We start from the raw sequence: 22,291 nt of genomic DNA on the forward strand, positions 1-22,291 counted from the left end.
TTCATCTTTTGTTTTTTTGTGTATCTTCCCTATACATATACATATATGATAGGATTCTTTCAGTTTTCATCTACAAAATCTACTCACAAGACTTTGGTTGGCTTACAGCTATAGTAGAAGACACTTGCCCAAGGAGACACAGTGGAACTAAACTTAGGACCAAGTGGTTGGGAGAAGCATGCTTCTTACCAAAAATCCACGCCTGCACCCATATGAGAAATAAATATTGTAATGTTCTGGAAACTTACCCCTGGACGTCCAGATGACCCTCCATGTTGCAACAAATATGTTTTCAGTGCTCGGAGCAGTTTTTTGTCCAATGTGTGTTCACTGAAATTATGTAGCACAAATCCACCCTAGAAGACAACAAAAATATATACATTCAAATTACTGACAGTCATTAGTCTGTTTTCTCAAGAAAATGTTGTAATTAATTCATTTGGTTGGAATCATCATCGTTATTTTATAATAATTACAGATTTTAAAATTATACTTACCACACAGTCACTCCTATGTATATATATATATATATATATATATAATGACAATGTTATATGGTGCAGAGATGTGGGGACTGAGAAAGGTGGAAAGGAGTCGATGAAATGTGTTTGATATGAGATGTTTGAAAGCTATGGTTGGTGTGACATGGATGGACAGGATGGGGAATGAGGAGGTGTGAAGATGAGCATGAATAAGAGAAAAACTAACAACCAAAATGGATAAACAAATGTTGAGGTGGTTTGGCCACAAGGAGAGGATGGTCAGGAGGATGATGAAGGCAGAAGTGGTAGGCAGCAGAACCAGAGACAGACCATGGTTTATGTGGATGGATGGAGTGAGGAAATCTTAGTTGATTAGAAGTGTTAGAGTGAGAGAGGCAAGAGAGTTTATAAATGATAGGAAAGCTTGGAGAGTGTTTGTGGGTGGATGAGTGAATTTTGATGTTGCTCAAAGGGGTATGAAACCAGCATAATGCAGTGGGGGTAAACCAGCATATGCTGTCGGGCCCCATTGCTGATATTGGGGGTTGTGTTCTGTGCCTTGACCCGAGCATAGAACAGGGCTCGCCTCTTTGAGCTGGGAAATGAATGAAATGCCTGGGGATATAAAAACTTATAATGACCCACCCAAGATACAACAAAATGTTTCAACACACAAGCTCACATCAAGAATCATGCAAACCAAATCAAATACAAAAACGAAATAATAATAGTCTATAATTTGTATTGTTTCTTACCAGGTAGGCAGCCATGAGAACACCCATTCCAAAGCCAGCAACGACATCTGTCCAGTAACTTCGGAACAGTCCAATTTCTACCAATCCACAAAGTAGAGACATCATACAGAATATCATGGCCAAGAATACTCGTACAAGTTTTAAGGTGTGGGTGCCAACACCATAATGTATATAGATCTGAAACGGAACAAAATATACCAATATTAAGTGGAATCAGAAAAACAAAATATACCATCTATATAATTAAAAACTAAGCACTGGGATTGATTTGTTCCACTATATCCTTCAAGGCTCCAGTATGACTGCAATCCAATGATTGAAGTAAGATAAAAAAAATTAAGGAATTTACAGTATAAAAGACTATTCCAAAGTCTTCATGGCAACGGCTGAATTTCCAAAGCCATGGTGTACCACAAGTGTTGAAACAGTGTGTTTTCTGGGTAATGTAACTGGGAGACTTAAATATCGTTTTATTAAATGGAAATTGTAGTTGATCAATGGAAATTGTAGTTCTGATCCCTGTGCCAGTGGCACGTAAAGAGCACCATCTGTACGTGGCTGATGCCAGCACCAACTTGACTGGCTTCTGTGCCGGTGGCACATAAAAAGCACCAACCGATCGTGGCCGTTGCCAGCCTCCCCTACACTCACGGAGTGGTTGGTTTTAGGAAGAGCATCCAGCTGTAGAAACACTGCCAGATCAGACTGGAGCCTGGTGCAACCTTCTGACTTCCCAGATTCCGGTTGAACCATCCAACCCATGCTAGCATAGAAAACGGATGTTAAACGATGATGATGATGATGATACTACAGCCAATCATTAATCATAAGTGAGTGAAATTTAGTAACATGAATTATCATCATCATCATCGTTTAACATCCACTTTCCATGCTGCCATGGGCTGGACGGTTTGACTGAGGGCTGGCAAGCCAGAAGGCTGCACCGGACTCCAATCTGATCTGGCAAAGTTTCTACAGCTGGATGCCTTTCCTAATGCCAACCACTCTGAGAGTGTAGTGGGTGCTTTTTACATGCCACTGACATGAGGGCCAGCTAGGTGGTACTGGCATCGTTTTTCTAATTCTTTTAGGGGTCTATGTAGTCACAAACAGAAATAGATACCTTCTTAGCTCCTTAACCTGCCCTTAATCCTGCAGCACATCAAGGATGTGGCAGTTGGAGGGAGAGCGAGTGCATCAGTACATAGTTGGTACTCATTCACATCTGAGCATATTGTAGCAATATGAAGTGAAGTACCTTGCTCAATGATACAATCAACTGTCTAGTGCAAGAATTGAACTCATGACATTATGGATCATGAGTCAAATTCCCTATCTACTAAGCTATGTGCCTTAACCAGAGAATGATATTAAATATAAGCACCAACTTAATCTTTTAATTTTGAATGATTAATTCAGAAGTGGAAGCAAAGTGGCCAAAATTCTTTCCGGGGTTTCCAGTGTTGCTGGGAGTGGGAAAGGAAGCCTGGTCTAAATATTTGCAACATCAGGAACACAGCTAAAGGCACCAAAGGATCAGGTAGGGATGTTAAACTAACATCCTGTGAACCCTTTGTGAATGATTTTTATCTAATGATGAATTAGAAAATAGAATTCCAGTTAGGCATCCAATTTTTCTCAGAACTTTGTCACTCTAGAAGGCATCCAGCAGTAGAAACTATGCTGAAGCAGATACTGGAGTGTTATGTGATCCTTAGACCCATCGCGTCCTGTCAAACTGTTTAACTCGTGCCAGGACAGGACAAGAACACTAAATGATGATGAAGTCATTTCTCCAGAGGTTTAACTCATTAACAATCAGAAGCACAATAAAATATGTAATCACTATTACTCTTACAAGTAGTAGTAGTAGTAGTAGTAGTAGTAGTAGTAGTAGGGGAAGTGGTGGTAGTAGTACTAGTTGTGGTGGTTTTCATTGCAATAGTCACTATACCATCATTGAGCATCGGTGCCAGAAACATTGAACATCGAAAACATCATCAAAAAGTTTACAGTAGTAGTAGTAGTAGCAGCAGCAGTAGTAGTAGTAGTTGTAGTAGTAGTAGTAAGTATAGACCTCTATCAGCATCTTTTAGACAGCAGTTCACTTATTGGCAGTGAAGTTTACTGGTAACGTGTAGTTAGTCACGTGCACAAAGACCCAATTTTTGAGCACTCGTAAGGTGTAAAGTTGCATAGATGAATAAGAAAAAGAAGAAAAAAAAGGGGGGAAAGAAAAGCAACCCCCATCACCCAAAGAAAGCGACAAGATACTGTTTTGTTACGGAAGTAGGTGACTAAATGGTGTAGTCTTTTTGACTGTAGCTATGTTAGTAGTGTCAAAGTTAAATTGGTTCATTTTACCTATTAAACAGAAATAGGAAGAAAAAACATAAAAATCAAAATCTTCCTTCTAACGTATTGATCTTTCAAACTGATATTGATTTTAACTGCCATAGATGACTCACATATCAAATTCAAAACACAAAAATAAAACTGAAGCTGTAACTGTTTCTGAAAGCACATGAAATTATTCTTAGATAGAAACAAGAGCCGGCAGTCAACTGGGGGTAAATCTAGAGTTAAAGTTTTTGTGTATACAGATATAAACAAAACTAGGATTAATGGAACTAAGCAAAGATTCTGAAGATGATAGTTGAATGGAAGTGTTTGGTAAAGTGTTCTCATTCTGCTATTGATGGTTGCTTCATGCTGTGACTGGTAATGGTAAATCTGCCAAATTAGGTAACCTAGCTGGAAATAGGAACTACTTGTTCAATAGCTGAGTGGTTGCAGTTAAAGAACAGAGAAATTCAATTGGGAAATACATCTTCCACTAATTCTATGCAAAAAAAAAAAGCAGGAATTTTCAGAGAAAGTAGCTGATATATGTATATATGTTTGTGTGTGTGTGTGTGTGTGTGCAGACATATATTTATATCAATTTCAAAACTGGAAATGTATGTTTACTAAATACATTTGTTTAAAGAATGTTTCTTTTAATGTTCAGAGAGTGATCTTCTGTGGATATGACTGCACAGCCATCAGACATACACACACTAACACACACACACACTATATATATATATATATATATATATATATATATATATATATTATATATATATAGAGAGAGAGAGAGAGAGAGAGAGAGAGGGAGAGATAGCATGATCATTGCCAGCATTGCCTGACTGGCTCCTGTGCTGGTAGTACATAAAATACACCATTCCAGCGTGGTCGTTGCCAGGGCCACTGAACTGGCTCTTGTGCTGGTGGCACGTAAAACACCATTTGAGCATGGATGATGCCAGTACCGCTTGACTGGCTCTCATGTCGGTGGCACATAAAAAGCACCCACTACACTCTCGGAGTGGTTGGCATTAGGAAGGGCATCCAGCTATAGAAACATTGCCAAATCAGATTGGAGCCTGGTGCAGCCTTCTGGCTCACCAGCTCTCAGTCAAACTGTCCAACTCATGCCAGCATGGAAAGCAGATGCTAAACGATGATGATGATGATAGGCACAGGCTGTGTGATAAGCTTGCTGTCCAACCATATGGTTCCAGGTTTGGGCAAGTGTTCTCTACTATAGCCTTAGGCTGACCAAAGCCTTGTGAGTGGATTTTGTAGACATAAACTGAAAGAAACCAGTCATATATATATATATATATATATATATATATATATATATACATATATATATACATATATATATACATATATAAAATCGTTTTTAAGAAATAAACATAAATTCAGAGAAGCATACTCTAAGTAGAGCAGTCTGTATTAATTACTGGTGAAGGTCGGTTTATAGGGTTACCCTGGGTTTCTCACCATCAAGGATACCTTTATGGCATATCTTCAGACCCTAAGACCAATATATGCATGAGTGTGTGTGTGTGTGTGTGCATGCGCACGTGTGTGTATCTATGTGTATGTGTGTCTTTGTGTGTGTGTTTGTTCTCCATCACCATTTGACAAGCGATACTGGTGTGTTTACATCCCCATAACTTAGTGGTTTGGCAAAAGGGACCGATAGATTAAGTACTAGGCTTAAAATAAAAAAGTCCTGAGGTGGGGGTTCAATTTGTTCAACTAAAATGTTTCACGGCAGTGCTCCAGCATGGCTGCAGTGAAATGACTGAAACAAGTAAAAAATTTTTAAATATATATGTTCTTTTATTTGTTTTAGTCATTTGACTGCAGCCATGCTGGAGCACTGCCTTAAAGGATGTTTTTAGTTAAAGAAATTGACCCTGGGACTTATTCTTTGTAAGGCTAGTACTTATTCTATCGGTTTCATTTGCCAAACTGCTAAGTAACGGGTATGTAAACACATCAACATTGGTTGTCAAGTGACGGTGGGGGATAAACACAGACACAAACACACACACACACACATATATACATGATGCGCTTCTTCCAGTTTCTGTCTACCAAACTCACTGACAAAGGCTTTGGTCAGCCCAAGGCTATAGTAGAAGACACTTGCCCAAGAAGCTATGGAGTGGCACTGAACCCAGAACCACATGGTGGGGAAGCAAGCTTCTTACCACACACCCACGCCTAAGATCATTAGCCACTACACACATTTTTTTCTCTCCTTGTTTTTTTCTATGTCCCTTTCTGTAGAAGAGCATAGGCTCGAAACATAAAAGACTTTTTCTATTCCTGAGCGTTATACTAAAAATCTGTTTGTTTTGTACACCACCTGTCTTCGTCGTTTGTTTTTTTCGTAAACTCTCTCTCTCTCTATATATATATGTATAGTGAGAATGAATTAGAAGTGGCTCTAATAATGGTAATGTTACTGATGTTATATACTGAATGTATGTGCTTTGTTTATACACTTACTGGTTGTGGCTTGTCCAGGGAAAAATCCCTTTAAAACACTGGGTGTTAAAAAAACATATTGAATAGGGACTTTTCCTCTGACATACAGTTAATAAGTGTACAAACAGAAAATATACATTAAATATCATATGTGACTGTTATGACGTGCGTATACACATCTGGTGTAAAATGGTATTACACAAATAAATACTTGGTTGTGGCTATCTAAATATAACCTATCGCACAAATATATGTTAACACAGAATGCACTCTATACCATTCAAACATTGGTATGATACTCAGTATTCACTATAGAACCTCTGAACTGTTAAACCAACACACATCATACTAACATGGTAAACCAATGCAGTTGAACTAACAGCCACCAACCACCCTCTGTTGACAGTTTACTCAGTTCTTTCGGATAGTCCACCTTTAGTCACAGGGGGGTGTTCAGGATTCCCCCATAACAGTGACACTGATAATGCTTATATTGTTAAAGCTGCTTCTAATTCAAAATTGAATTTTGTTTTACTTGTGTAGAGCTGTTGCACATCAGAAAATAAATTTTGTTCATGATTGAGAAGGCCTGGCAAGTAAAGTGAGATCACAGCCATAGCCTATACCAGTGTTGTATAACCAGCTCATTTTAAAAGTACCCTTGAATCACCTGGCAATACGCTGCGCTTGAGAAGACCTATTGAGTCAAGTAGAATCAAAAGCAAATCAAGATCGAAATCAAAATGGAAATTGTAGTTGTGGCCGATGCCAGTGCCACTTCACTGGCACCCATGCCAGTGGAATGTAATAAGCACTGTTCAAGTGTGGGTCAATGCCAGTGCTACCTGATTGGCTTCCCATGCCAGTGGCATGTAAAAAGCACGATCCGAATGTGGTCGATGCCAGTCTCCCCACCATCCCGACTGGCTTCCGTGCCGGTGGCACATAAAAAACACCATCTGAACATGATTGATGCCAGTGCCGCCTGATTGGATCCAGTGTCCTTGACACATAAAAAGCACCCACTACACTCTCAGAGTGGTTGGCGTTATGAAGGGCATCCAGCTGTAGAAACCTTGCCAGATCAGATTGGAGCCTGGAGCAGCCTACTGGCTTGCGAGTCCTCCAATCAAACTGTCCAACCCATGCCAGCATGGAAAACGGGCATTAAACAATGATGATGATGATGTCTCTACCTCAGACCAGTAAAGTAAATTTGTTTCAAAGTGACTCAGGTATACAGTGTTGTCAACCTGAACTGATAGCAAACTATCGATTTCCACTATTCTGATCCACCTAGTTGGTGATTTGTTTTAACTGGTTTGAAGTATTCAGTGTTTTTTTTTTAACACTTGACATCTTAAAGGGCCTGTTGTCACGATGAATCCCATGACCAATAAACACGTAAATGAAACACATCCATTAAGTACTGTGACGTCAGTAATATTTATATATTCACACGTATATATATATATATACACACACACATATGCGCACATAATGAACATTGATTAAATGTCTTCACGTTAGTATGAGTCACATGGAATTCATTCAGGGAGATTTCATACAACTGGACACTATTTCTGCCACTAACCCTCATCTGTTTCCAAGGAAGCTATTTTTTAGACGATGCCCCTTGTAGGAGAGAGACACTCACAACTATTGCATGATGTGAAGACAAGGAGACACACATGATATTTTTTGTGTGGCCCCTTTGGTCATGAATGACCATGGGATTGCACATAGAAACTTACCCTCTGATGCACAAGTCTGGGCAAGGTTGTTTATGGAAGACCAGTAGTCGCTCAAGCATACCAGCCTTCCCTTGCTATGCCACCAGTGTTATCCAAGGGAAAGGCAAAAGGGCCGATACAGCTTGGCACCAGTGATGTCACAGCTCATTTATTAATGTGCAAGTGGTTGAGCACTCCACAAACACATGTACCCTTGATGTAGTTCTCGGGGAGATTCAGGGTGATACAGAGTGTGACAAGGCCGGTCCTTTGAAATACAGGTACAACAGAAACAGGAAGAAAGAGTGAGAGAATGTTGTGGTGAAAGAGTACAGCAGGGTTCGCCACCATTCCCTGCTGGAGCCTCATGGTGCTTTAGGCATTTTTGCTCAATAAACACTCACAATGCTTGGTCTGGGAATCGAAACCTTGATCCTACAACTGCAAGTCCACTGCCCTAACCACTGAGCCATTGTGTCTCCACAAATATAATGTATAATACATATGTAACACACACACACACACACACACACACACACACATATATATATATATATATATATATACACACATATAACATATGGCTCATGACCTAGTGGTTAGGCTGTTGCACTCTTAATCACTTGATTGTGGGTTCAATTCCCTGAATGGGCAGTGCATTGTGTTCTTGAGCAAAACACTTCATTTCCTGTTGATCCAGTACCCCCATTCGATCAGAGGGAATGTTGGCTCATTTGAAGGCTAAAACAATGCAAAAAGTGCATTGTGGCCAGCGATGTGTAACAACATCTGCTAGCTTGGTCAGTCATGTGATCACACATGCACATGACAAGTTTCTTTCAGTCACTCTACCAAATCCCATTCACAAGAACTTGGTTAACCTGAAGTTTATAAAAGAAGGCTCTTACTCAAGATGCCATGAAGCTGAAACCATGTGGGTGGAATGCAAACTTCTTAACCACACGGCCATATCATCATCATCATCGTTTAACGTCTATTTTCCATGCTAGCACGGGTTGAACGATTCGACCGGGGTCTGGGAAGCCAGGAGGCTACACCAGGCTCCAGTCTGATCTGGCGGTGTTTCTACAGCTGGATGCCCTTCCCAACGCCAACCACTCCGTGAGTGTAGTGGGTGCTTTTTACATGCCACCGGCACAGAAGCCAGTCAAGGCAGCACTGGCATCAGCCACGTTCAGATGGTGCTTTGTACGTGCTACCGGCACAGGTATCACAACTACGATTTCCATTTGATATTTATTTTGATGTTGATGAACTTGACTCAATAGGTTTTCCTCAAGCACAGCAGGTCATGTGCCACTGGCACAGAAGCCAGTCAAGGCGGCACTGGCACTGTTTGGATGGTTCTTTTTACATGCCACTGACACAGGTATCACAACTACAATTTCCATTTGATATTTATTTTGATGTTGATGTACTTGACTCAATAGGTCTCCTCAAGCACAGCAGGTCACCCTATATATACAGACATATAGAAACTGGGAAGTTAAATGGAACGTGTAAGACTTGTGGACATGTATTTGCATGTATTGTGTGTGTGGGAGTGCGTGCATTTATATATATAGAGAGAGATAAATATACATATATTAATTTGTTCCAGATTAAAACTTTATTCTATTACAAAGACTCAAAATATTAACAGTATGGATGTAAGAATTTATGAAGTCTTGATAGGTGCAGGCATGGCAGTGTGATAAGAAGCTTGCTTCCCAACCACATGGTTCCAGGTTCAGTCCCACTGCAGGGTATCTTGGGCAAATGTCTTCTACTATAGTCTGAGGCTGACCAAAACCCTGTGAGTGGAATTTGTAGACGGAAACTAAAAGCCCATTGTGTGTGTGTGTGTCTTTGTGTCTGTGTTTGTCCCCCTCCCATCATTGCTTGACAACTGACGTTGGTTTGTCTACGTACCCACAACTTAGCAGTCTGGCAAAAGAGACTGATACAATAAGTACTAGGCTTACAACGAATAAGACACGGGGTCAATTTCTTTGACTAAAACCCTTCAAGGCAGTGCTCCAGCATGGCTGCAGTCAAATGACTGAAACATGTAAAAGGATAAAGAAGACAATAATCCCTAAATGGCCCGGAAAAAGTTCCTATATGTTCCCAAAGATTCTGAAAAATGGTAAAAAACACAGATGCATCCAATAAAAGGATAGAGAAGACAATAATCCCTAAATGGCCCCGAAAAAGTTCCTATATGTTCCCAAAAATTCTGAAAAATGGTAAAAACACAGATGCATCCAATCCTTTAATAAACACTGAAAAATATAAATGTAACTCACCACAAGGAAGACAGCTGCATATGAAGTTAAACATGCATTCATCGAAGGAAATGAAGTTCTGGAAAGAGAGGGGGAAAGAATAAAAGATTTAAGTGAGGTTGGTTTCATTGTTATATTTGATGGCCAGCAGGAGCAGCATAACCACCATCTAACCATCTCTGTGATCAGAATTAGCAATGTTGCAGTACTTTATGCTGAATGGTTAAATGCCAGTATGGTTCCATGGAAATCTGAGCTGGCTCAACCAAATAATGAAGCTTCTATGATAGAAATGTAAAATGTTATGAATGCACTACATGAAAAAGCATTTCCTTTGAGATGGAATGGCTAAATGTTAGAAATGTTCCAGGAGGTGATTCTGCCGTCACACTTGAATGGTTTAGTGCTAGCAAGTTTCTGTATAACATGATTCTCTCTTCACAGTTGAATGACTAAATGATAGGGAGGTTTTATACATTATGACTCTTTTCACAGTTGAATGGTCCAGTGCTAACAATGGTCTGTATAACGTGACTCTCCTTTCATGGTTCAATGATTAAGCATTAGCAAGGTTCTATATAATATGACTCTTTTCACAGTTGAATGGTTAAGTGCTAATGAGATACCATGACACAACTCATCATGTGGTTAAATGGCTAAGAGACCACAAGATACAAAACCAAAAAAGAATACACACATTTAACAGTTTAACATTTAAACAAACCATATCTGGATCAAATATTCTACCAGTTTTATGTTAAAACTGACCAGATCCAGCCTCTTATACCTACCCTACAATGTCATTCTAAAAATAAACAATCATCAAAATTTCACAGCTACAAAATAATTCATGGTTACAGTTCTATATTTAAGAGATGAGGAATTATGTACATTATTTACATTATTTAAATTTGACGAATATTTGTCCTCATCTTGTTTGTTGTTAACACAACATTTCGGCTGATATACCCTCCAGCCTTCATCGGGTGTCTTGGAGAAATTTTGAACCTGGGTTCTCATTCCTAAGGTATTTTTTGATGTTATAATAATAATAAATAGTAATAATAATAATAATAATAATAATAATAATAATAATAATAATAATAACATCAAAAAATACCTTAAGAATGAGAACCCAGATTTGAAATTTCCCCAAGAACCCTGATGAAGGCTGGAAGGTATATCAACCGAACAGTTGTGTTAACAACAATCAAGATGAGGACAAATATTTGTCAAATGTAAATAATGTAAATAAATTCATGGTTAATTCAAATAAATGTAGCATTACATTAATTTGATAGAGTAATCTATGTATTGAGGAGTTAATCAACTTCTAATAACAAATCCAGTGAAAAGAAAGCGACAGCACTTTCCATTCCATCAAAAGCTCAAACAGAACAATAGCAGCAGCAACAGTGGAGGCACAATGGACCAATGGTTAGGGCAGCGAACTCGCGGTCGGACGATCGCGGTTTCGATTCCCAGACCGGGCGTTGCGTGTGTTTATTGAGCGAAAACACTCAAAACTCCAAGAGGCTCCGGCGGGGAGTGGTGGCGACCCCTGTTGTACTCTTTCACCCCAACTTTCTCTAACTCTTTCTTCCTGTTTCTTGTCCCCGGCTTCCTACGCAACCGCTGAGCCTGGATGCGCATTCATCCATCCATCGATTCTCTTGGTGTCGGGGGTTGACCTGCTTTCTCTTCTGCGGGTCTTACGAATAGCAAAGGACCACGTTTTGAACTTTTCCCACTACAGAGGTGTGATCTTGCGAGCTCTGAGACGAACATCGCTTCACTCAACAGCAACAGCAGCAGTACAACAGATGTGAGAAATAAAATAAAGAGCACTTACCGAGCATTGCGGAGGTGTAACATATTTTTGACCAGGCACAACTCATCTCCTCCACTTTGATTTTGCAAGAAGCACTTCGACCGATTTACTTGGCAGATATCAAGGAAATTCGGCCGTAAACGCCCCGTCATTAATTTGATGACATCTGTGAATACCATCAGTGCCATGGCACCGAAGAGAAAGACGCCTAATGGAGAGAGAGAACATAGATTACAATTATTAGGGCAATACTCTAACAACAAAACTCATGTAGTTAAGACATCTAAAAATCATTAACATCAACACCTGGTTGAGCCTACTTTGATATTTTTCTTACAGTGTTATCCTTGGTAGTATAGTGGTAAGTATTCCCACCTGTCACACAGGAGACCGGGGTTCAATTCCCCGCCAGGGAGGCTTTTAGGTGCAGGAGTGGCTGTGTGGTAAGTAGCTTGCTTACCAACCACATGGTTCCGGGTTCATTCCCACTGTGTGGCACCTTGGGCAAGTGTCTTCTACTATAGCCTCAGGCCGACCAAAGCCTTGTGAGTGGATTTAGTAGGCGGAAACTGAAAGAAGCCCATCGTATATATGTATATGTATATATATATGCGTGTGTGTGTGTTTGTCCCCCCCCCCCAACATCGCTTGACAACAAATGCTGGTGTGTTTACATCCCCGTAAATTAGCGGTTCGGCAAAAGAGATCGATAGAATAAGTACTAGGCTTACAAAGAATAAGTCCTGGGGTCGATTTGCTCAACTAAAGGTGGTGCTCTAGCATGGCCGCAGTCAAATGACTGAAACAAGTAAAAGAGTAGAGAGTAGTGTCTTTTGATTGCTAATTTCTTGTCTATAGTCTGTAGATGATTGCAATGCTAGTCAACCTGTCAAGTTTCTTGGACTAAGATTTATAAAAGTGTAATTTGTTCCGCAAAATAGGAAGAAATCCCAAAACAGAAAATGCCTACGAATACATAGTAATATATTGCATTGTTTTTTTTATTTCTTTTAAAAATTTTATATAACTGAACATCTACATCAGTTAAAGTCCATTTTTTATGCAGAGCTACATCATGATCCAATGTCAGCTTTGGCATGGTTTCATCATCATCATCATCGTTTAACGTCTGCTTTCTATGCTAGCATGGGTTGGACGATTTTGACTGAGGGCTGGCGAACCAAATGGCTGCACCAGGCTCCAATCTTGATTTGGCAGAATTTCTACAGCTGGATGCCCTTCTTAATGCCAACCACTCTGAGAGTGTAGTGGGTGCTTTTTACGTGCCACTGACACGGGGGCCAGTCAAGCGGTACTGGCAACGACCTCACTCGAATCCTTTTATACATGCCACCAGCACAGGTGCCAGTAAGGCGACGTTGGTAACGATCATGCTCGAATGGTGCCCTTTTACGTGCCACTAGCATGGAAGCCAGTTGGCTGCTCTGGCAATGATCACGCTCGGATGGTGCTCTTGGCACCCTACTAGCACGGGCACAAGCGCCAGTAAGGCGACGCTGGTAACGATCATGCCCGAATGATGCCCTTTAAGTGCCACTGGCATGGAAGCTGGTTAGCCACTCTGTCCTTGATATCACATAATGGTTGTAAATAAATCTCACCATCATACCATCATAGAACTGATGCTGTTTGTTATCAGTCTTCCATGAAAAGTATGTCTGACTACAGAAAATATTGCCCTACTTGGAGACAGGTGATGGTTGTCAACAGGAAGGGCATCCAGCCATAGAATATCTGCCTCAACAAATTTCGTCCAACTCATGCAAGTATGGAAAAGTGGATGTTACAACAATGTTGATGATGATAATGACAAGGATTAATGATTTAGTTATCTTTGTCACTGGGATATTGTTTTAGCCTCTGAACTAACAGACATCTGTCCAATGGCATTCCAATCATGACCACTCCATATTTTTTTTTGTAAGCACAATGCATCTATAGGAATACATTATTCAACTTGTTCTTCTTTTAAAAAAGTAGGGATGTTGTTTGAGAATGATTTGACTGCTATTTCTAGCAGTTGGAAAGACCACATAATGACTTCCTTGTGGGCTTTACTGAGAATTGCTGTTGCTTAGCCCTAAGTTAAACTCTATTGAGTATTCCATCAAAGGCATTCCAGCCATGGCCCTGCTATCTTTCATTCAAACAAAGTCTATCTAGGATTATACTATCTAATGTACCAAATCCCATCATCATCATTCAACGTCCATTGTGCATACTGACATGGGTTGGATGGTTTGACCAGAGCTGGCAAGTCAGGAGGCTGCACCAAACTCCAGCCTGATCTGGCATGGTTTCTTTGGCTGGCTGCCTTTCTTAATACCAACCACTTTACAGAGTGTGCTGAATGGTTTTACATAGCATCACGTGGGTACTTATACATGGCACTACATAGGTGCTTTTATGTGGCACCACATGGGTATATAACTAATAAATCATGTTACCTATATAGCCATCTACATATTACACTTGATGTATATATACTGTTGACAGGCAAGTTACTGTGGTTTTGGTCTGAGATAAAATCTGGTTATGGATGTGCTGTGTTTAAAAACACAATATATATTGGAGAGGGATGAAAAATCCTCCCATCAGCAGCTAACAAGAATACCAGATGTATTTCAGCCTCGTTAGGCCTTGTCAATAATGTGTACTTGCAGTCAGCCACATGCCTAGGAGAGACTGGTTGCCTCTGATTTGGGAAACAGTAAATAGCACATTTCCTGATGTTGCAAATAACTGCTGGGTTGAATAAATAATCTGGTGTACCTAATTGAGGTAGCGTTAAATAAACATACCCAACCGTGTATCATTTTTAACATATATACATTACAGACAGGCAAGTTGCTGTAGTTTTAATCTGAGATGAAATCTCTTACGGGTGTGCTGTTTTTAAGAACATAATAGATATTGGAAGGAAATGTAAAATCATTCTGGCAGAGTAGTGAGAATGCCAGATGCATTATGGGTGTTTGGGCCTTTGTCAATGATGTATACTCACAGCTAGCCATATGTTGGATGAGCTTTGTCATATCCAATATAGAAAAGTGTTTATATGACATCCACTGGTGTTGCTTCCATTAACATGAATATAATTAAGAATTTCAAAGAACTTAATACAATAACCGATTTTTTCCACCATTTAGACAATGTTTAGAACATATCTGATAGAATATTTCTCACATAAAATTATGTTGGAAGGTTTTAATTTAAATACGAACACTTCAAAATGGAGTGAGGATGCTTTGCATTGTAGATTGAGTGGTAGTGTCTGGGAAGTTGTTATGAAAGGATTATGAAGATTTATGGTTTAGAGGTTAGGTTTTTCAGCTCATGATTATAAGGTCATAAGTTCAATTCTTGGCAGCATGTTGGGCCTCTTGAGCAAGACACTTTATTTCAGATTGCTCCAGTCCACTCACTGACAAAAATGAATTATACATGTAATTCAGTGGAGCAGCCTTGTCACATTCTGTGTCATGTCGAATCACCTAGAGAATGATGTTAAGGGTACGCATGTCTGTGGAGTGCTCAGCCACTTGCATGTCAATTTCAAAAGCAGGCTGTTCCACTGATCAGATCAACTGAAACACTTGTCATCGTAACCGATGGGATGCCAGTTATGAAAGGATAAAGAGAGTTGGGTGTGGTTCAAGAGAGATTTTGCTGCCATTTTAAGGAGGTTAGATGATAACACAGAGATTTCCTTGTGGGTTTAACTACTAACGATAATGAGAGGAAGTGCCAAATTAATGATCTTCACTTAACAGCTGAAGAATAGAATGTATCCCGATGTAATCTGTGTGTGGATTAATTATAATTACTAAGACAATTAACACACACCCATGTACATGGGTGACTCACTGATAATTATTAACAATTAGACCACACACACTCACACACACACACACACACACACACATTGTATCTTTCCTGTTTTGGTCTTGAGCATCTGACACGCGTGTGAATACAGGGACACCAACATGTGTATGCATGTGAATACATACAGCGACACCCACACATGTATGCATGCCAGCAAATACACAAACGTACACAAGCGAACTTACACACAGTACCACACACACACACACACACACACAATTTCAGATTCTACAGCAAAAGAAGATAAAATCTCAATAGAATTATTAAAGTGTTCATATCAAATAATTGACATTGTAAGGGAAGGAAGGAGGGAGAGAGAGAGAGAGAGAATAGAGGAGAAAAGAGAAACAGAAGTGGATAGAGAAAGAAATTAGAGGGAGAGAGAAAGGAGAATAAGGAATGATGGAAAAAGAATGAAATAGAAAGATGAAAAAGAAAGGAAGGAGAGGGAGATGAGAGAAAGAGAAGTGAAAAAGAGGGAGATGAGAGAGGGGGGCAAGAAAGATGAGAGAGAGAGAAGTAAGAGAGAAAGGTGAAACATGAGAGAGAGAGAGAGGTGAGAAAGATGTGAGAAGGCTGTGAAAGAAAGAGGGATGAGAAAGAGAGACAAGAGAGAGAGAGAGAGAGAGTGATGACAGAAAGAGAGGTAAAAGAGAGAGGAGAGATGAATGAAAGAGAAAGATAAGAAAGAGAGAAGCAAATTGAGAGAGAGAGAGAGAGAGAGAGAGAGAGAGATAAGAGACAACAAACAAAAAGAAATAAAAGCAGAGAGAAATAGGAGAGATTCCCCCCCCAAAAAAGAAGACTGAGAGCAGGAAAGAAGGAAATAAAGAAAAGAAAAAAGAGGGAGAAATGAGAGGAAATAAGCTTACCTATGAATCGGAAAATTCTTCGAATAATCTGTGGAAGCCTGCAGGCAGCACAGAGAATAGTAATAGAACGTTGAGGTTCAGAACTGAAGGCCCACATACCTATTTCACTTATTAATATCTGAAAATATAACAATACACAAATGAATAATAATAATAATAATAATAATATAATAATAATAATAATAATAACAATAATACCAACAACAACAACAATAATAAAAAGATGGGCTGCAGCAAGTATGCTGCTCAATACCACAGATTTGCTTGTCAGTTGTTTGACCGTAACCAGTTGAGCATGTCCCTTAGTGGCTGATGATATGTGCATCTCTGATCACGAGTAGAAGTAGTGGAGGAGCATCATAGCTATGTGTTGAAAGGAATTCTGTGGGGTTTGCATAATTTACTTTGGAAACATGGGTGCTTCGTTCAATATCCTTAAACAACCCTTATTCAGGGACCCTTTGAGTGGGATGGATTACTCGACAAGAAGAAAATCCTAACTGGGCCCCACCTGCAAGGTCATGTGCTGTTTATCTTGATATGGGATCACCATATCTTGCACATATGGTTGTGATGCATGTCTCTGGTGTACCCTTATCAGACGGGTAATCAGGGTGGGTATATTGAGCTTTGTATATTTTACCCCAGTTTCTGTGTTGAAGCATATTCTGTTGTGTCCGTGGAGAGTCATTCTCTTTTGGTGCCTTATAGACTATTGAAAAGATTGCGAGACGCAACGAAAATTTTAGAAAAATAAAGAAATGAGTGGAAATTTCACCAGTGCGTGTGTTAAATTATAAGGCACCAAAAGAGAATGACTCTCCCCAGACACAACAGAATAATAATTATGATAATAATAACAATGATAATAATAATAATAATAATAATAATAATAATAATAATAATAATAATAATAATATTAATAATTATAATAATACTAATAATAATAATGGTTTCAAATTTTGGCGCAAGGCCAGCAGTTTTGGGGAGGATACAAGGATATAAGGTATTCAGCTGGTACTTATCTTATGGACCCCAAAGGGATAAATGGCAAAGTCAACTTTGGAGGAATTTGAACTCAGAACGTAAGGGCAGACAAAATATTGCTAAGCATTTTTCCCAGCATGCTAATGATTCTGCCACAATAATAATGACGATGATATTCCTTCCTACTTTGGCCACAGGCTGACCAAAGCTTTGGAGTGGATTTGGTCAATGGAAAGTGGAGGAAGTTGGTCATATTTATATTTATGTGTGTGTTTGTTTGCACTGTAGTAGCACTTGACAACTGCTGTTGGCTTGTTTATGTCCCTGTAACTAAGTGGTTTGGCAAACAGAGACTGAAAGAATAAGTACCAGACTGTGAAAAAATAAATTACTGGAGTTGATTTGTTCTTGAAGGCAGTACCCATCCACGGCTGCCATCCAATGACTGAAACAAGTAAAAGATAAATGATATATATATATATCATTTATCTTTATATATATATATATATGTGTGTGTGTGTGTGTATGTATATATCACCATCATCATCGTTTAACTTCTGCTTTCCATGCTAGCATGGGTTGGACGATTTGACTGGGGACTGGTGAGCCAGATGGCTGCATCAGGCTCCAATCTGGCAGAATTTCTACAGCTGGATGCCCTTCCTAATGCCAACCACTCCAAGAGTGTGGTGAGTGCTTTTACATGCCACCGGCATGAGGGCTAGTCAGGCGGTACTGGCAACGGCCATGCTTTTTACATGCCACCTGCACAGGAGCCAGTCCAGTGGCACTGGCAACAACCTCGCTCAACTGTTTTTTCATGTGCCAATGGCACAAATGCCAGTAAGGCGACACTAGTAATGATCATGCTCAAATGGTGCTTTTTACATACCACCGGCATGGAAGCCAGTTAGTCACTCTGGCAACGATCATGCTTGGATGGTGCTCTTAGCGCTCCACTAGCATGGATGCCAATCATCAAATTTGATTTCAATTTCGATTTCACTTGCCTCAACAGGTCTTCGCAAGCAGAGTTTAGTGTCCAATGAAAGAAAGGTACATATAAGTAGGCTGGTTACATCCCTGGCATAGGCCACTATAAAGTGGTTGGCATTAGGAAGGGCATCCAACCATAGAAACCAATCCAACTCAGACTAGAATTTGGTGCAGCTCTCTGGCTTGCTAGCTTTGGTCAAATCATCCAACCCATGGCAGCATAGACAACAGACCTTAAAGGATAATGATGATAATGATGATATATATATACATATATATATATATATTATATATATATATATATTCTTTTATTTGTTTCAGTCATATATATATATATATATATATATATATATATATAATAAAATAATTAATCAATTCATAATTAAACCAAGTAGTTCGGTATGTTAAAAGAACCATTATCAGTAACCTTATACAAAAATTCTTTAATTATAATTAGGGTTCAGCAAAAATTACTTTACCACATACCGAAATTTAGAAATAGCAGTTAAATACTCTTCCACTACCATAAGATATCTCCCAGACTTTACCTGTGTGAGTTGAGAGTATTACTGTCTGGGAGATATCTTATGGTAGTGGAATAGTATTTAACTGCTATTTCTAAATTTTGGCATGTGGTGAAGCAATTCTTGCTGAACCCTAATTATAATTATAGAATTTATATATATATATATATATATATATATATATATATATATATACTCACATACAAAAGCATACATATACACATATATATATATATATATACATACACAATCTATATATTTATGTAAATCTATATACATGCATGTGTGTTTGTGTTTAACTAACTGTCTAATTGTTTCAATCTCTGATGTGTTCTTGCACAATTCTCCCAGTAGATATCAACAAACAACAATCTCCAGTAGATTCATAGCAGATTTAAACTAGAAATACACACATATGTATATGCATAAGAATAAGTAATGTGTGTGTGTGTATGTGTAAAGTAGCGCACATGTGCCAGCTATATCTCAGACAATTAACACTTCAACACGAGGGCAGATTGAAGCAATATCAAGCAATATCCAACACTTAATTTAGTGCCTATCTCCAGATCTTCTGCTTAAGCTTTTGCAACAAGTCACATGGTAACAATTAAAATGCAGACACACAGACAGATACTTAATACCACCAGGTACACCTGTCTCTCATTCTCACATCATACTGTGTCCATCTCATCCTCTAAAACATAGAACAGCTACTCATTATACCCTTACTTATCCCATATCTATTCACAAGACTTTGGCTGGCTCTGGGCTATAGCAGAAAATAACTCACCCAAAGTGCTTAAGAGTGGGACCAAAGTCAAAACAAAAGAATTAGATCTTGTTTAGACATAAAGAACATTTTGGATAATGGAAACAATGGGTTAGACCGAAATGTCCTTGGTCTGCAGGATCTGAACTGGGCCAGGTTTAAAGTGTAACAACAAAAAAATTCATTAGTCTGGAAGGACATTCTATGTTTGATAGGTGTTGATGTTGCACCTACTGTAGACTAAATTTTAAAATTAATTAAATGTCTAATTACTTTAGGTGAGATGTCAAAGAGAGAGAGGGGGGAGTAGGAGAGAGAGGGCAGGAAAGAGAAGGGGTAGGAGAGAGAGGGAATAGCATAGACAAAACTGGAACATCAGAAACAAAAAAAAAGAAAGGTTAGAGAGAGAGAGAAAGAGAGGAAGAAAGGGGAAGCAAAGGGAAAGTGGAGACAAAGGGAAAGAATGAGAGAACGACAACTGAGGGATGGAAGAGAGGGAGAGAGAGAGAGAATGGAGAGAGAGAGAGAGAGAGAATGGAGAGAAAAATAGACAGAGTGAAGCTGGGAAGAAAGAGTAGAGGAAAGAAGGCCTAGGAATGATAAAGAAAAAAAGGGATCAGAGAGAAGGTGACTGAAAGAGGGAAAAAAAGAGTGAAAATGAGAGAGAGAGAGAGAAGGAGAGGTGTTTATTGTGAGAAAAGATGGGAATAAGATGTTGGTGAACTGCAGAGTGAAAAACTTGGGAGCATCTTAGGGAGTTTGTTTGGAGTACCAAGTTAAACAAGGAGAAATATTGGTTTCCAATTTTGGCACAAGGCCAGTAATTCCAGGGAAGCGGTAAATCAATTACATTGATCCCATTTGTCATTTGGTACTTATTTTATTGAGCTTGAAAGGAATGAAAGGCAAAGCCGACCTTGACGGAATTTGAACTCAGAACGTAAAAACATGAAGTACTGCTCAGCATTTCACCCAGCATGCTAACGTCTCTGCCAGCTTGTCACTTCACAAAAATAAAGAGAAATACCGAAAGAGAAAACTTCTTTTGCTGTAACAGTAAGGTATGAAATTAGGATCAAGTATTGTGTGCTACACCACTCTTTCAACTCTCGCTACAGACACTGAGAGTGAAAGTGTGTGTCCTGGTGGTTAGGGGTTTGCATTCGTGATTGTAAGATTACGATTTCAATTCCGAAACCAGGCAGTACATTGTACTCTTGCGCAAAACACTTCATTTCCTGCTGCCTCAGTCCACTCGGCTGTAAAAGAATTCCAACAAAAGCCAGGAAGTGAAACTGCATGATTGGTCACTGTTCCATTCAGTGGGGGAATGTTGTAATCTCAGCCACTTATGCACCATGAAAACCAGGTTTAACTTTGGACTTATGAGCCCTAGGGATCATGAAAGGACCTACCAGATGCTAAGGTTTTTTTGGTGTGTTTATCAAGATTGTTTTTTTTTTTGTTTTTGTTTTTAGTGGCTAAGTCTGGAGAAAGGAGCAGTGCCCTTTGAAACTAGTGAGTCTGATGCTGCCAATGTTTTATTTAAACACTTGCAGGTCAATGCACGCAGGAAAGGGACATCAAGATTTGATGAGGCGTCGGGGGTGGGGGGGGGGCTGAAGGCTAATCCCCTACCCCTGTAAAAATCGAGTTGATTTCAGAAACTGCAACAGATCAAAACCTACTCAACTCCGGTGAACCTTTGATCATAGATGGGAGACGAGAAGGAGAAGCTGGAATGAGACCAGAACAGTGGCAGAAAACAGCTGATTGGAGAGGTCATGTTGGAGTGCCTCATGGCACAGAGAGAACTAATGAACTAACTGACCAACATGCAAGAAAGACATAAGCAGGGAAGAGATTCCAGAAGGGGAAATAGGACCAGGCATAATGGTCGGTACAGTTCCATATTGAAGGGACAAGGAATTATGTACATTATTTACATTATTTACATTTGAAAGCTGGAGGGTATATCAGCCGAAATGTTGTGTTAACAACAAACAAGATGAGGACAAATATCGGTCAAATGTAAATAATGTAAATAATGTATAATGGTTGGTGCATGGTAGAGTGGGTTGGCTGCAATACAGATGACAAATTGTGAAGAGAAAAGTGGGTAGGGGGCAGAGGGTTGCCTGTGTGGCAGAGGTACAATACCAGCCAGCTCTGAGGATTGTTCCTTTTTTAATGGTTTAATATTAATAGGAAGGGAGAAGGCAGTGCACTGGCAAAACCATTGGCATGTCAGGCAAAATGCTTAGAAGCATTTTGTGTGTCTTTATATACTGAGTTCAAATTCCATTGAGGTT

At 39.4% G+C, this 22,291-nt stretch overlaps 1 protein-coding gene across 5 annotated transcripts in view; it reads right to left on the minus strand.

Annotated features, from left to right (window-relative positions):
• LOC115209368 (phospholipid phosphatase-related protein type 1-like) overlaps window positions 1-22,291 on the minus strand; it is a 221,064-nt gene that overhangs the window by 25,038 nt on the left and 173,735 nt on the right. For all 5 annotated transcript variants that reach the window (XR_004998227.1, XR_004998226.1, XM_029777742.2 and 2 more), the window contains exons 4-8: window positions 16,701-16,818; window positions 11,944-12,130; window positions 10,113-10,170; window positions 1,238-1,414; window positions 249-356 (exon numbers count right to left, since the gene is read on the minus strand). Coding sequence is in view for 3 of the 5 variants with exons in the window: in XM_029777742.2 (XP_029633602.1) it covers window positions 249-356; window positions 1,238-1,414; window positions 10,113-10,170; window positions 11,944-12,130; window positions 16,701-16,818 (648 nt within the window). In the remaining 2 variants the exon portion in view is untranslated. The remainder of the gene's footprint in view (window positions 1-248; window positions 357-1,237; window positions 1,415-10,112; window positions 10,171-11,943; window positions 12,131-16,700; window positions 16,819-22,291) is intronic.

Source organism: Octopus sinensis, linkage group LG3 (assembly GCF_006345805.1).
Source record: "Octopus sinensis linkage group LG3, ASM634580v1, whole genome shotgun sequence".
Taxonomy (NCBI): domain Eukaryota; kingdom Metazoa; phylum Mollusca; class Cephalopoda; order Octopoda; family Octopodidae; genus Octopus; species Octopus sinensis.